The sequence below is a fragment of the Larus michahellis genome, chromosome 2 (assembly GCF_964199755.1).
Source record: "Larus michahellis chromosome 2, bLarMic1.1, whole genome shotgun sequence".
Lineage (NCBI taxonomy): Eukaryota > Metazoa > Chordata > Aves > Charadriiformes > Laridae > Larus > Larus michahellis.
The window spans coordinates 164,871,256-164,887,796 of NC_133897.1; the positions used below are offsets into that span (position 1 = coordinate 164,871,256).

General features: G+C 38.8%; 1 protein-coding gene across 4 annotated transcripts in view; it reads right to left on the reverse strand.

Annotated features, from left to right (window-relative positions):
* TRAPPC9 (trafficking protein particle complex subunit 9) overlaps window positions 1–16,541 on the reverse strand; it is a 543,073-nt gene that overhangs the window by 508,717 nt on the left and 17,815 nt on the right. For 3 of the 4 annotated variants that reach the window (XM_074577902.1, XM_074577899.1, XM_074577900.1), the window contains exons 5-9: window positions 15,475–15,501; window positions 13,889–14,010; window positions 11,395–11,520; window positions 6,006–6,222; window positions 3,286–3,429 (exon numbers count right to left, since the gene is read on the reverse strand). In XM_074577902.1, coding sequence (XP_074434003.1) covers window positions 3,286–3,429; window positions 6,006–6,222; window positions 11,395–11,520; window positions 13,889–14,010; window positions 15,475–15,501 — 636 coding nt within the window. The remainder of the gene's footprint in view (window positions 1–3,285; window positions 3,430–6,005; window positions 6,223–11,394; window positions 11,521–13,888; window positions 14,011–15,474; window positions 15,502–16,541) is intronic. The other variant, XM_074577903.1, reaches the window with a different exon arrangement.

A 16,541-nucleotide genomic window follows, 5' to 3' on the forward strand; every position in this document is an offset into this window, starting at 1 on the left:
TAAAAATATAGTTTTAAAAAGAGTGAGTTTTCCTCCACCTGGTAACTAGTAACTTGGCAATTTTCTAAGCAGCAGAGAAAGAGAATAAGAACTAAGCAGTCTTGAACTCCAGTGCTACTGTATTACTTCCGTTTCCTAATTAAAACTTTAATCGGTTAAGAAAACCTGGAAGTTTCAGTCATGAGATTAGAGGAGAAGAATAATTACAACACTTTTTAAAAGTTCATAATATGAGGGTAACAGTTCACAGATTTTAAAAAGTAGCATAATCCTATGCATTCAAAACTTACTTTTGCCCATTACTACAATCCAAGTTTGAAGGGGTTTTGTTGGCTTATTTTCTTCCTAATATTTTGATATTTTAAAAAGAACTATAAATTTTAAGTGATTTTCTATGCTAAACGCAGCCCTGCACAACATCACACGATATCGATCTCAGAAGAATTACAAAAAAATTACAAGCCAGAAATACATTTCTGGCACTGGCATCCACACTCGAGCTAGTCTGGAACACCACTAACCACGTCTGAGCAACATGCTAGCAATAAAAGACTTCAAACACAACAGCAAGTTCTATTTTGGGTGTCTTCGGGAGAGAAAAAGATTCAGATACTTTTCCAACACATTGGAGAACATCTAGTTTGATTTTTCAACGACATTAAACATCACAGTTATCATAGGGCTAACAAAACTGGAAGCTTTACTCAGACATATAACATCTGAAGACAAGAAACACAAAAGTGGCTTCTCTTTAAAATTTCAAACCTTTTTAGGGTTAGGGATTAGCAATATCATACGTGGACATGCACAGTAAAAGAGCTTAAAACCTTGTCTTCAGCCAAACTTTCCACACATAAATCAATGAAGTTTCATTAAAAGTCCTGGAAAATCCAAGGACTTTTTGACAGCAAATAAGGTCTACAGATGGAAAGATAATTTATTCCAGTTTATCAGCTCCTCTCCTTCCTCCACTGCTGATTTGAGCCACTAAACAGGGAATTCACTGGCAGGCAAAGATCTAAAGCTCGCCAGCAAAGTTCTTTGCTGCAGGAGTCACCAAGGAGAGATGTCTGACCATAACTAAAAGAGAAAAGAAAAACTGCTGCATCATTTTACTCTCATCCTCTCTATCATAAACGAGGGAATAGCTAAAAAAAAAAATAATGCACTTTTTACCTAGCTTAATGTGAATCAAAAACGTTTTTTAAAGCCTTTCATTACTAGTTCATTCTCATTAACCTAGGTGATAAGCAAACCTGTTTGAAATATTTTTCCTAAGAAACACAAACATGACAGTTGTCACTTTTTGTTTTTCCAGGTGATTTTTGTAAATGCCGCATGGCCTTCCCCTGCAAAAGGCTGCTCACACACATCATTACCATTTCTGAAAACCATCCACAGACACATCCATTCCTTTGTCATCCACTGACAAATTTAATAAGTCCCACTGAAATTTATTGCTGAATTAAAACAAATTTTTTGAAAGAACCCTCAGAAACTTAGAGACTTAAGCCTACTGTCCTCGTTAAACACTGTTTAATTCAGTTCCATTACATTAAGCTTCTACAAGTTCATTGTCTCAGAGACAACGATTGTGTCTACTCCCTTTGATGAATTCTGTATCCACACTATGAATGTTCTCTCAGAAAACATTTCATCAGAAAACTCACAGTAGATTCAGTCTGAACTACTGTACGCTCTTCTGAATTGACTTTTCAACCTCATCTCCTCATGGATGCGGGAAAGGCTGTGGATGTTGTTGACCTGGACTTTAGTAAAGCCTTTGGCACCATTTCCCACAGCATTCTCCTGAAGAAACTGGCTGCCCATGGCTTGGACAGGAGTACGCTTCACTGGGTGAAAAAGTGGCTGGAGGGCCAGGCCCAAAGAGTGGTGGTGAACAGAGTTAAATCCAGTTGGTGGCCAGTCACAAGTGGTGTCCCCAGGGCTCAGTGTTTGGGCCAGTTCTATTTAGTATCTTTATCAGATCAGCCATCTGGACGAGGGGATTGAGTGCACATTCAGTAAATTTGCAGATGACAACAACTTAGGTGGGAGTGTTGATCTGCTTGAGGTTAGAAAGGCTCTACAGAGGGATCTGGACAGGCTGGATCAATGGGCCAAGGCCAATGGTCTGAGGTTCAACAAGGCCAAGTGCTGGGTCCTGCACTTGGGGCACAACAACCCCATGGACGCTACGGGCTTGGGGCAGAGTGGCTGGAGAGCTGCCAGGCAGAAAAGGACCTGGGGGTGTTGGTCGACAGCCGGCTGAATATGAGCCAGCAGTGTGCCCAGGGGGCCAAGAAGGCCAACAGCATCCTGGCCTGTGGCAGGAACAGTGTGGCCAGCAGGACTAGGGCAGTGATCATCCTCCTGTACTTGGCACTGGTGAGGCCCCACCTCAAGTGTTGTGTCCAGTTTTGGGCCCCTCACTACAAGACAGACACTGAGGTGCTGGAGCGGGTCCAGAGAAGGGCAATGGAGCTGGTGAGGGGTCTGGAGAACAAGTCTTGTGAGGAGTGCCTGAGGGAGCTGGGGGTGTTTAGTCTGCAGAAAAGGAAGCTGAGCGGAGACCTTTTTGCTCTCTACAACTACCTGAAAGGAGGGTGTAGAGAGGTGGGGGTTGGTCTCTTCTCTCAAGTAACAGGTGACCGGACAAGAGGGAATGGCCTCAAATTGAGCCAAGGGGGTTTTAGATTGGAACATTAGCAAAAGCGTTATCAACCAAAAGGGTTGTCAAGCACTGGAACAGGCTGCCCAGGGAGTGGTGAAGTCACCACCCCTGGAGGTCTTTAAAAGGCAGGTAGACGTAGTGCTGAGGGACATGGTTTAGTGGTGGACTTGGCAGTGTTAGGTTTATGGTTGGACTCAATGATTTTAAAGGTCCCTTCCAAACTAGACAATTCTATGATTAATAGCACTTATGAAACCTGCTAGTATTTTTAAATAATACTTTTCTTAATGCACATGCAAATTAAGCCTTCTGATCATATTCTTAATATTTACAGAGGAAATAGATTATTAGGCTCGAGGCAGTCAATCTATAGATGGAAAAACATTAAAGGAAGCTTTATGTGAGATACTCCACATCAAGATCAGAACACTTATATTTAATAACACTGTATACTTGATTACCATCAACAAGCTACCTCATGCATACACAGAACTCCCTAACTTCTGTGCTCTCCATTAATCCTCAAATTAAATATATTTCAAAACAAAGTCATGCTATTTGACTGTAGGACAGAAGAAAGTGCAAATATCTCTTTCTTTTAAAAATCATACCTTGATCAGAAAGAAAATCCAGCATGGTCTGGAGGAGGAAAGACAGATGCCTGACGCATAGAGCAGGATTGCCCATTCTTCTGGAAGCATAAACCAGTTCATGAAGCAAACGCATCTGCACTGCAGCCCATCCTCTATGAGTTCCTATAAAGTAAGCAGTTGTTTAATACTTTTTAAAGTTAGAAGTCATCACAAGCCAACTGGTTTTGGTTTTCTTTATGTACTAGGCAGTAATTCACTGACACTTATAAAAATCACCCAATGGAACCAATAATTGCAAAATCCAAATCTTGTGCTCAAAATAAGAGAAAAATAGGATCTTTGAGTTTGCTTGAATATTTAAATGAAAAAGCAATTTCTGTTTTATATGCTTATCAACTAATAAATTTATCATGATTATTCACAAAACGAAGCTAACACTTCCCATGAAGAAAAATAAAACGATGCACAAAAACCTTTACAGTTTTATTTTTTTTTAAAATTCTCTGAACAAGAAATTCACATGAGATTTCACACAGAATCTTCATTTTCTATCCAAATCAAGTACTTCTTAACTCTCTTTTAAAGATCAAGCAAAAGATATTTTCTCTAAATGCCTTGCTGGCCATTGAAAGTCAGTAAAAAGCAATAAAACTACAGAACATAAGGCCCATTTCCTGATTTTCAGTCTTTAAAAACTAAGTTTCGGACTATAAATTATTTCACATTTGCAAAATATCTGTGGTAACAATAAATAGACCATTGTAATGTAACTTTTCTTTTCAAAATGTAATATGCAGTACTCTTCATGAAACTTAACCTGCTTTTAGTAGTAAGCAAGAGCAATAATTTTTAAGTAACGGATATTCCATGATGTGCAATACTTCATAAACTTCTAAACAGCCTTCCTTCTAATATTACCCTTCAGCACTTGGCAAACTTTTCTAGACATATTTACTGCAACCAAACCTTGAGAGCTTATATTTAGCACACAAGAGTCCCATTATTTTTCATGTGTGAAATGTCGTTCTTATTAAGTAGTTCTTACAGTTTACAGTGATCTTTTCCTATCTCTCCGAAACAGCCATTTTAGGGGTAAAAATCTAAGAAAGCACTTCAGTGCAACATAAAGGTAAGGTAAAAAAAAATGAAAGATAAATACCAACCATGTAACCTTTTTTCTTTTAATAGTCACTTCTTGCAAAACTTCTACAACCTCTTCTCCCAACACAGTCCCATCCCAGTCTTCTCCTTTTCCACCATAAGCCACAGCATATTTTTTCCAGCACATTCCCTCTTCCTAGACTCTTTGTATCTTTCCTTCTAGTCTTTGCATTTTCTGCCTCTCAGTGACTGCTAAAAACCACACCAGTTTAAAAACAAACAACCAAACAAACCCTAACCTAACCATTCACACATATAGTGGGTTGTCTACATGCCTGTTTCGTCAATGGAGCTAACAGAGCTTGCAAAATATCACCTACTGGCTAGTCAGATGAGTTTTTTCTTATTCTCCCTTGACTCAATGGACTAGATAGCTCCACTATCCAATGGCTAAGGGACCTGGCATTTACGGGAACAACTAAACTTACAACTGAACTTAGAAGCCAACATCGAACTGGGATCCCAATGATAGTCAATGTGACCTCAGAAAAGGAAAAAGAATATTGCGGCTGCAGTTCATTCACATTAAAACCAGTTCAGAGTTTTCATACTGGTGAACCTCACCTCCTCTCTACTGATTCATGCTCAGCCCGTTGCTTGATGCTCCTCTCCTGCAGCTACAACATTTAGTGAATGGTCCCAAAGAATGCTACCATACAAAAGAACGCAAGTTTTGGGGCAACGTGGAAAGGTTTACTCCAAAGGAGTTCCCAAGCTGCATATTAGCTGTCTCTTCCTTTAGAGGAAAAATGCAGCACGGTATATCAAAATCAAGACAACTTTTAAAATTATTACTTTATATACAGCTTTAGATAACATTGATAAAATTTTTGAAGCACAGCTTACCTAAAGAAGGGCAGCAAGCAGCACATCACTTGCAGAAAGTGAACAGAATTTCACAGCTACAAGAATTGGCATGTGTTCTTACGGACTAGTTCTCCCTTGGTTTTTAATAGATGCAATAAAATAGTAATTCAAACAATATATAGCATCTAAAAACTGTTGAAAAGTCTTAACCAAATGCTAGTCTTACAGGTAACATAACTCTGATCTAATTTGTGGAAAAATGTGACATATTTGACCGTACATATAAGATATAATTATACGTATGTGTGCATCTATGTACAAAAATATCTAAAAGAATCTTTCATTATAAGATCAAACAGCAACAAATACCAAAAGAAATACAGTTTCTGATACACAAGTTGAAGGCACTTTAATTGAAAAAAATACTCAAAAATAAAATATGAACTTTTTTGTACTGAGAAGTATATAATCAAAAACAACGACATTTTTGAAAAAAGAGTAGAAATGAAGCTGTCATAAATAAAACATAATTATTTGCTGCAGAGGAATACAGCAACACATTCGGCAATCGCTCACAGAAATTTGAAATTACTGAAAGCAACGCTGATAAAAAGTGAAGGTATAGTGTTAAAGAACTGCTCTATCTGCCACCATTAGCTTCAGATAGGTAAATGATTTTGATTTAATTTGAAATCTCTCAAAGAAATTAGTTCTAGAAAGCCAGCTGAGTGACTTATTATGCTAATCCATACTTCCCCTGAGACACTTACCTTTGCTGAAATCTTTAGGATCCAATGATAAGCTATAGCCAGGGAGAGTTTCCAAAAGCAATTTGTAGCAGGCCCTCCACCCAGGCTCTGGGATGCTGGGTGCAGCGCACTGCATCGCTGCGATACGCTTGAAAAAAGCGGACTTTCGGTGAAAACCAATGCGTTCATACAGCTCAGAAAGAATGCTGTAACGCTGGATTTTTTCTTCTTCTGAAAGCTGAAATTTAAAGGGAAAAAGATTTTCTTTAATTAAAATTTTAAAGCATATATCTAAGTTTAAAAAAAATAATATCAGGAGGAGAAAAACCGTAGTAGACATATCTCCAACGCTACAGAAGGCCAGTGATTTTGCATATAGCCAGTCATGACAGCTTCTACTGCCACGAAAACTTAAGCTTGCTTCACGTTCAACGGCTAAGGAAAGCAGCAAAGAGTTCTTTAGCAACTTTATTTGTCAGTAGTACTAACAAGCAAATAGTCAGAACAGTCAATAACAGCTGAACAGCTCCACATTTTATGGAGATATTTAATGTGATATTCATGTGCATAATAAAATAAGAATGCAAAAATATACCACTTCCAAAATCTATTGATTTACCAATTTAAATGTTTTCATCCCTTTAAGATTAAATCTAATTATTAATCTGGAAATCTCAGGCTATGAAAGCAAAGAAACTACTGTCTCAATTTTCATACGTCTCTGATCTTGTAAGCCACAACATTTTCATTCCTTGACGCTAGACATATGCAGACTGCCAACCAGTGAGGAAGAATTTGGTGAAAGGTTAAGCCCCATCAGGCTTAAAGCTGAAACAAACTTGATCAGTAACTACCAACATGTGCTGCTTTAGCTTATCAATACATTGGCACAAATCCCAAGTGACCATTCTTTCCCTTCTGCTCTGAATGACAATCTTGCTTTGAAATATGCCCCTTTCTTGGAAGTGTTCAAGACCGGACTGGATGGGGCTTGGAGCAGCCTGGTCTAGTGGGCGGTGTCCCTGCCCATGGCAGGGGGGTTGGAACTAGATGACCTTTAAGATCCCTTTCAACCCAAACCACTCCGTGATTCCGTGATAAATCAGGCAGCCAAGAAGAAACTGCAGCAGAAACTCTGGAAGCTACCAACTAGTTCATCTACATCCCAGTAACAAGCGCTACTGAGTTCTGAAGGTGGACCGATACTGACACCTAGTGCGCAATATCTGGCGCGCACAATCAAAAGCAATATAAAATATTTGAAATTACTCTAAAGCTGTGAACACATTTTGCAAAGGCGTTTAAAATGGCAAACTTCATCCAAAAATAGCCGTTTCTGTCCTTTGGTGCATTTCTGCAACTCGTTCTTCAAAACTGAAAGTATCAATCAGTGGATTCTGTGCATTTAACTTCAGATACTTACACTTGGAAAGTCCTGTGAAGATGCTAGCCAAATTTTTACAGACATAGTTAGGTCTTATAAATGAAGCTTCAAAATATCTTTTAGTCACTTAAGTCCTAATATAATTACCAAAAATAATAGTTTGTTTTCAAAAAATCACTTCTGATTTTGGATATCGGGATATGAGACCCTAGAGTTTTCAGGAAGCACCACGACCTTGTCTGATCGTTCAAGTCTTAGCAGTTTAGGACATGCAGACACACAGGCAGACAGACCAGCAAATCATTTTAGAAAGTTTCAGACAGTTTTTGAAGCCAAAGTTTCTATCTCCCTCAGAACTGACAACACAAGATGATGACCAATGCAAAAATACTGCCCATCCATATAAAAGACCGATCCCTGTAACAGGAGTTGTAAAAAGGCAATTGCACCAAGCTGAAAACTGTCATGAATCAATGCAGCTGGAAAGAACACCACGCACAAAAAGAAAATACAGAACAATTTTAAACCAGTTTATCCGAATCCCCAAAAGCTATCATTCAGAAAGAACATGAGGTGTCAGATGAAGGTTACCTACTCTAGCAAAAATAAAGCTGCTCCACCTTTTCTTCCCCCCCCCTTTTTTTTTCCATTTATGTAATTTTTAAAAAGTTAGCACAATAAAAAAATATGGCAGCAGAGCCAAAACGTGCAGGAGCACTTGATCATGTACTAAAGTTAGAAAAGCTTAAAAAAAACACAACTATCAAAGCTACTCCTCAAATACATAAAATACCAATGTTCATACACCTATGGAAACTAAATTTTTAAGATCAGAAAAGACAGGGTCATGGTATATAGGTAGACATGAGCGCTCACTAATAATAAGAACAACTATCAGAGAGGCAATGGATTCTTAGAAAGTCTTATTTTTGTCATATCTGAGTGAGTTTTTAACACTGCTACCTAACTTTTTGCTTAATGATTGTCCACAAAGTTACTCAAATATTTTCTGCGGTTGCAGGAAACGGTTTTTTCATCATCGCAAAGATAGCAAAATTGTGTTTTCCCGCAGCATAAATACTTTCCCTCAGCTCTTCTGAGGGTGGTGAGGCACTGGAACAGGTTGCCCAGAGAAGCTGTGGCTGCCCCGTCCCTGGAGGTGTCCAAGGCCAGGCTGGATGGGGCTTGGAGCAGCCTGGTCTGGTGGGAGGTGTCCCTGCCCAGGGCAGGGGGGTTGGAACTGGGTGATCTTTAAGGTCCCTTCCAATCTGAACCATTCTGTGATTCTGTAGTTATGTGCTACCACCCAGGGATTTAAAAAAAAGACAAAACAAATCCAAAGGAAAAAACAAACAAATCCAAAGGAAAAAACAAACAAATCCAAAGGAAAAAACCCACACAGATACTCCAAATAATTAATTCTGGGAAGACTGCAGCAGGCATTCTGCAGGCTATTAGTGTAGCATTCACAAACATCTTTCCTGACCTCACAAATTTATAGAAGTTTAGTGCCTATAAAGTGGCTGCAAAATAGTTAACACCTGAAGCACAGCATCTTTGCCATCCGGTTAATTTTCATTTAAGTGTTATAACTAACCAAGTTAGGAATTGCACCTGTAAAGGCTGTAGTTCACTATCCAAGAACTGAGCCAGTTTTTTCACAGGTTTGTTTTAAAACAGGCTTTCAAGAGGATCGCTTTTTCTTTGTTTTTTAATTATTCCTTACTATATAGAAATGCTATAATCTCATTTGCTTTGTCATTACACATTACAATTTATTCCTTACAACTGGATGCAAAGGTAAGTCTTATTACCCTGCAGCTCTCCTATAATCAGAAAACACCAATTACGTACTGTTACTAGACTGGATAGGAGATTGAATTTATGGAAAGAAACTAGTTTTCCTATTTATCAGAGGCATATGCTTTATCCTGTGAGGGGTTTTTTTTCTGCTGTCAAATGTTAGTTGTGCTGATGTTCTATCTACCTGCAAGAGAAAAACAACATCCTGCAATTTGTTTCTCTAACCTGTCACTGGATGACAACTCCTTAGAGCTAGTCCAGTTAGCAGCATCCTGTCCAGTAGCATCTTGAAAACAACGCAGACTCCACCATGTCCCTGGCGAGGTTGTTCCAGTAAATGATTGTTCTTACTGTAAAAATTTTTTTTCTTATACTGCAATGAAACCTCTCATGGTGCCACTGGTTGCCCCTGGTGCTCATGGTTGCCCCTTGCATTCTCCATGCGGCTCCTTGTGAAGAGTGAGCCCCTGTTCTCTTTGTAGCTGCCCTTTAAGTACTGGAATACTGCAATGAGGTCATAGAATCACAGAATGGTTTGGGTTGGAAGGGACCTTAAAGATCATCCAGTTCCGACACCCTGCCATGGGCAGGGACACCACCCACCAGACCAGGCTGCTCCAAGCCCCATCCAGCCTGGCCTTGAACACCTCCAGGGATGGGGCAGCCATGGCTTCTCTGGGCAACCTGGGCCAGTGTCTCACCACCCTCACAGCAAAGAATTTCTTCCTAATATCCAATCTAGATCTCCCCTCTTTCAGTTTAAAACTGTTACCCCTCATCCTATCACTACACTCCCTGATCAAGAGTCCCTCCCCATCTCTCCTGTAGCCCCTTTAGGTACTGGAAGGGGCTATAAGTTCTCCCCAGAGCCTTCTCGTCTCCAGGCTGAACAACCCCAACTCTCTCAGCCTGTCCTCACAGCAGAGGGGCTCCAGCCCTTGGATAATCTTTGTGGCCTCCTCTGGACCCGCTCCAACAGGTCCATGTCCTTCCTGTGCTGAGGACTCCAAAGCTGGACACAGTACTCCAGGTGGGGTCTCAGATCCCTCCTGAGAGGGATCCCTCCCTCTCTCCCTCGTGACCCTTCTCTTATCCAGGGAGACAAAGACCTAACTCCTTCAGTCTTTCCTCATTGGGCAGTTTCTCCAGCCCTGCTTTGATCATCTTCGTGGCCCTCCTTTGGACCCTCTCCAGTCCATCCACATCTTTCTTGAACTGGGGGGACCAGACTGGACCCAGTACTCCAGGTGCAGCCTGACAAGGGCTGAGTAGAGTGGAATGATCACATCTCTGTCTTTGCTAGCAATGCCCCAGCAGTTGCAGCCCACTTTCTGATTTGTCTTTGCTGCTGCAGCTGCGCACTGCTGACTCCTGTTCAGCTGGTTGTCCACCAGGACCCGCAGGTCCCTTCCAGCAAAGTTGCTCCCCAGCCATACTGTAGGGCCTGTACTGGGCTCTCTGGTTATGTCATCCCAGATGCAGGACCATGCACTCATCTGTTAAATCTCATACAATTCTTCCTAGCCCACTCTTCCAGCACATCCAGGTCTCCCCATAAAATGTCTCTCCCTTCTGACGTGTCCACCTCGCCACCCAGTTTGGTGTCATCATCAGTCCCATCATCCAGATCATTTTTAAAGATGTTGAACAGTGTGGGGCCCAGTATGAATTCCTGGGGGACCCCACTTGTGACAGGCTGCCAGCCCAAGTAAAAGCCTTTGTTCACCACCCTCTGAGTGCAGCCTGTTAGCCAATTTCCTACATCTTGGAGACCACCCATCCAATTAACAATTGATTAACAACACCAGTCAGACTCTTAAGCTCAATTTGCAACAGGACATTCCTGATTTACTCAGTTTCACTGCAAGAGATACAATCAATAATAATAATTAAAAAAAAAATCCGTTGCAGATCTGTCCCAAGGAGCTACTTTACCCTAGTACAAGATCACATAGAACAACAATGGGATTTTTTTTCCCTTTGGAAGGAAGAATAACCAATAGAGTCTTTAATCTCAAACTACATCCTCGTGTTTTCAGATGAACTCTGAATACCTTTCAAACCAGACTCACAGATGTGAAAAACCTCACAAGTCAAGTCCTAGCGAGAAGGAAGGTCGTGATACAGGAAATAAACCGGAGTCTCCTGAATCTAAGAAACTTTCAAACTTCAGTATAATCTCTCAAGTGAGAAAAGAAAAGTAACCTGATTTTTTGCACTGACCTGACGAAGGTTGATATAAACTGCATTCTGAAGAAACTCAGAGGCTTCCATGCTCCTTTTCTGTATTGCAAGGACTCTCACTGCCTTCACGCAGGCTTCCAGTTCAATCACACCAGCATTCTTGTACTAGAAGAGGGAGAAAATTAAAATAATATGGAAGTATTGCACCTGTTAGATTTGATAAGTACTTCTGCTCAACACATAAATCAGCTGTCACATCTTCCAAACCCAGCAATTCCTTAATGCTAGTGACTATACTGTTAAATTATCAACATATGCCCAAGTGAAAATTAAGGCGTCATCTAAAATGTTATTATGCAAAACCACGGTTTTCAGCCTCTTTGCTCACTTTTCCTACTTTGAGACACAGCACAGCTTCAGTCTGAGAGTTCAGACAAGGTTTTTTAGCTGGCAATATCAGTATCATTTTGGATAACCTCGTATGTACAGTGGGTGTGGGTGGTGTGTCTGCAACAAAGAAAGAAATTCCACCTTCCCAGTGTCATAGCTGTGTAAGCACAAAGGTCAGTTTTACATTAATGCATCACCACCTAAAACTGCTCTATCACAATAAACGAAGAATTAATTTTGCCTGTTGCACGTATTAGAAAATATGCTATACAGCACAGGAAGCTGTAGCAACAGAACTTTACTTTTACTGTATCAATTTTCTCTTTAGTTAAAAGAGTACCACTGATGACAAGTGAATTACAAACCATTCTGCATTTGCTAGTATCTATTTACAAAACATTTTCTGTAAACAACTGTTTCAGTTATTTAGCTTGCTTAAGAAAGGCAGGAGACAATGTAGATGTGCATTGATCTGTTTGAGTTCGGATAACAAACACAGGCAATTTTCTAGACAAACAATCTGATCTAGTTATTTCCTCAAACAATACTGATTTTGGATATTTGAGTCAACCTCTCTCCTGCTGAAGTTAAACTCTGTTCAGGTATTTATCATCTTTGAAATCTAATGGGGGAAATAAAGCTCAGAACGCAATGCAAGAGTTACTCCACCAAAGCAGTTATGTGTTCCTCTCTTGTGCATTTACATCAGCAAAAACAAATCACTGGAGATTGAATCCATTTTAGAAGATGCTACAGAAGTTTCCTAAGCTCAGTGATAACATTAAAAAAAATACGTAAACTGCTGCTTCCTCAGCATCAAAGCTAGGAGTTACTCTATCTGTAGATCTTAAACAGACAAAAGCTAACTATGCTTGTCTTGAACAGCTATACATCAGTCCCAAAACAAAGCTCTTTGTTATTTGCAAGTGAAACTGCAGTGAAGCATAGTTATTACTTGCCGAGAGCATAATGTATACTATTATAATAAAAATATAAATATCCTGCCCTAAGTCTAACAAAGTCCAATAATTTTGTACTTCTAAAGAAATCCTGCTGTTTCCAGATGAGCAACTTGCCCTTAAGGTAACATAAAAAGCTGAATGAATACTTGAGAATTATTTTTATATTGATGGGTTCAAATTTATCTGAAACTATCCCCAAAACTATCCCCTTTCATTGCTCCTGATCATAAATTAACTTAAGCACATGATTCATCTTGTCTCATTTGAAGAGCCTCCCTTCAACAGACATGGAAACACCACATCACCACATCACATTTACATAGCTTAGCCGAAAGATACTCGCTATATCAAATGAGAGGTACGTGAACTTAAAAAGCAATTAAAGCATAAATAGCTACATTGGAATACAATTAAACTTATCTTTAACGTTGATGTGGATACTGAGCCACTGTTGTCACAGTATGAAATAATTTTTTTTTACTCTTCATATTACAAATGCGAACATTCAGCTACCTTACTATATTATGCTGTGAGCACTTGCACAAAAATCTGAAGAAAATGCTCCAGGAGAGCTGAAAACTGTTTAATTTTTATTAATCCTCTTTTAAGAATGTTTGTCCTTCACGTTTCTTCCATGATCCCCTAAAACCTCTCTGCATGCTCTAAATATGAGCCTCCCTGAACAATCCCGTAAAATCATCTCCAGCATCGGCAACCTCTTCATCAACTCCTGAATTCCCCAGAGATCATTCCAGCAGGCACAGTAAGTAAGCAGTCAACTCACACCATGCATAAAAGCATCGCTGCAGTTGATGATGTATGTATTAAGGACCATAAACATATGTAATAGTTAACAAACCTTCAAATATGTAACACTTCTCCTTGAAGTACTTTAGAAATAAGACAATTAATCCAAAACCTCCAGGTACTGCTAGCAGGCACAGGAAATAGTTTACTCAGCACATTGCTGGTTTAGGTGTTGTCTTTGACCAAAGAGCTGAGATTTGCAGACTCTAAACCAAGCACTTAGTTCAGGAGCATAAATTATTCCTATTCCTTCCATTATCATATGTTTTACAAACTTTATTGCACATGCTTTAGAAGATCCTCTGAAACTAAACCCACAGAGTTCATTATTCACAAGAATTTCAGGGAAATTTCTTAAAAATAGGTAGGATTACCTTGCCGTAGTAAGAAATGGCTTCTTTGTATTTATCTATGATGTCTTCAGGACTAAGGCAATTCTTTGCACGTCCTATCTCAGCACTGGTATCTGCATTTATACCATTTGAAGTCAGCGCACCTAGAACAGAACAGGGTAAGAAATGAGCAGTAGGACTTTTAGCAAATACTAAATATCTTAAAAAACAAAAAAAAACTAGGATATGCTGTAGGCTTGACCAAAGCATACACAAAGAATACTTGCCCTACCTAGAAAGAAATCCTGCCCTACCTAGAAAATACTAGTTCTGGTTTACTATGCTATTTTTAAAGAATGCAAATGAAAAACGGATTAAGTCATAAACCAGCAAACAGGAAATAATCTTTCGCATAGTAAAAAACAAGTATATTCATAATGTTTTACACTTATCTGAAGATTTAGACTATGACTAAAATATTGGATTGCTAAAATTAGTTTGTGGCCACATCTGAATATGCCATTTTAATCTTTGAATTATTCCTTGTTCTACTTAAAAAGTACTTCTAAATCATACCTAAGTAAAAAAAGGGCAATTTTTTTTATAAACTAATTATTAGAACAGTGACCTTCTCCTCCAATCATTTAAAACCAATACTTCTCTTCCCTATGTCTAATCACAGAAAACCAAGTGTTACATTGTAACAAAGGCCACCAAATCGGAGCCTTCAATGTTAAAAAAAATTACCTGAGACTCAGACAAAACAGTAAGAAATTATTTTTCTTCTATAAGAAAGAAGGTGAGAGACAGAAAGAGTCTTTACATACATAAGGGATAAGAATCAGAAATAGAAGCCAAGGAAATACAGGGTATTACAAGGAACATGAAAATTTTATTTCTAGAATTTAGTTTTATTGCAGAGTTAACATAATAAAATTGAAAACATACATCAAAGGTTTGGCAAGGCTCTATACCTTTTTACATGTTACTTTAGCTGTAGGATTACACACCTAAATTTATATGGTCATTTATTGCTGCAAGAGGTTTCTCTACTAAGACAGCAAAGCCTGTGTGTTTCGGAGCTGGACTTAGCTCTCAACAGACAGTTAAAAACTACTGTGAAGGATACGTTCTACTCCTCGCTATAAATTCAGAAATGTGTTCATTTACATGTTCAAATGCTAAAGCAACTTTTTTTTATATGCTTGTCAACCTTAAAGAATCGTACCAAACACATCTATAGATTAACACTTTAGGGTTTTTATGGTTTTTACGGAAGTTAAGTGCAAAATCTTCGTTAGTGATGACTGAAAGAGTACCATGACGCTACAAGACTATGCGTAACCATTCAGGTTTGTCGGTTAAAAAATTTTTTAAAAATCCTCACTACTTACGAGAAGAAACAATCTTGCTCAGAATTTACACAGACGCAATCGTGGAACTACATCATTTATTTTGCGCCAGTTACCCTTCAGTCTCTTTGCTTCCTCAAGATTTATAGCCAAAACCTGAAGCATCAGGAATCAGTACTAGTTTTGGCAAGTGGCAGAAACTATCTAAACAAATGCAAAACATATGCAAGTAATAAAAGAAAAGACTTTGGAAACATGCATTAAAATAATGTGTACCTGGATCAATGAGAACTTCTTGTGCCCCTAAAAGGAGGAACAAAAATGATTTTTTTTTCAGCCTTAAATATAGCCAACAAAACAAGCTCTTATAATGTTTTATAACTAACATCAGGCTTGAACAAAATGATAAGATTTATTAGGATCATCATTGCTATTTTGAAGGACTACCAATTATAATTCAAGTAGTCACCATATGTTAAATCTCACTTTGTTAAAAAAATAAATGTAAGAGTTCCATAAACTTGCAATGAATTCTGAGACACATCAAGAAGAACTGAAGATTTTTCAGTGTTTAATTTAAAGCCATATCCTTTTTCTTTATGCTTGTTTTAGTCGGCAAGTTTCCGTCACAATGCACTACCATATTTTATTATCAGGTCCTACAGCACTTAAATCTCCTTGCGGGAGCTCATTTAATTTACACAATACTCTAGAATAACACTTTCAAGTGATTTTATCCCTTTCAGTTGTCATTAATTTCACTCCATCAAATTTTCTGAATAATTGAGTCGTGCCAACCCAAAAAGCCAGACTATTCACATAAAATAGTTGCCGAGAGTATTGCAAAGTTGTATTATGAGATATATAACACCTTATTGCACTAAACTTTGATTAAATATGGCAATAAAACTATTAAGATCAAGGGTTAAGCAGTCAAAAACAATTGCTTTATGAGCAAGACAGGACCTCCCTTCAGTTGATTTGCTCAGACTCCAGACTAGCGAAATAGAGATTTAGAGTCAGAAAGATACTCCAACACTTCACTCAGGCGTCCTAATTCTGCCTGGGGGAAGAGGTAAGTTAGGTGACAAAATTAAGAGCTTACCACTTCAAACAAACAAAACACAATAGAGAAACACAAATCAGCTAGTAAGCTAAACATAAACCAATGTAAATTCATATTTTTCAAGGCCAGGTTGGACACAGCTTTGAGCAGCCTGGCCCAGTGGGAGGTGTCCCTGCCCATGGCATGCGGTTGGAACTAGATGATCTTTAAGGTCCCTTCCAACCTAAACCATTCTATGATTCTGTAACATAAAAATCTCATAGCCAACAGACCACGG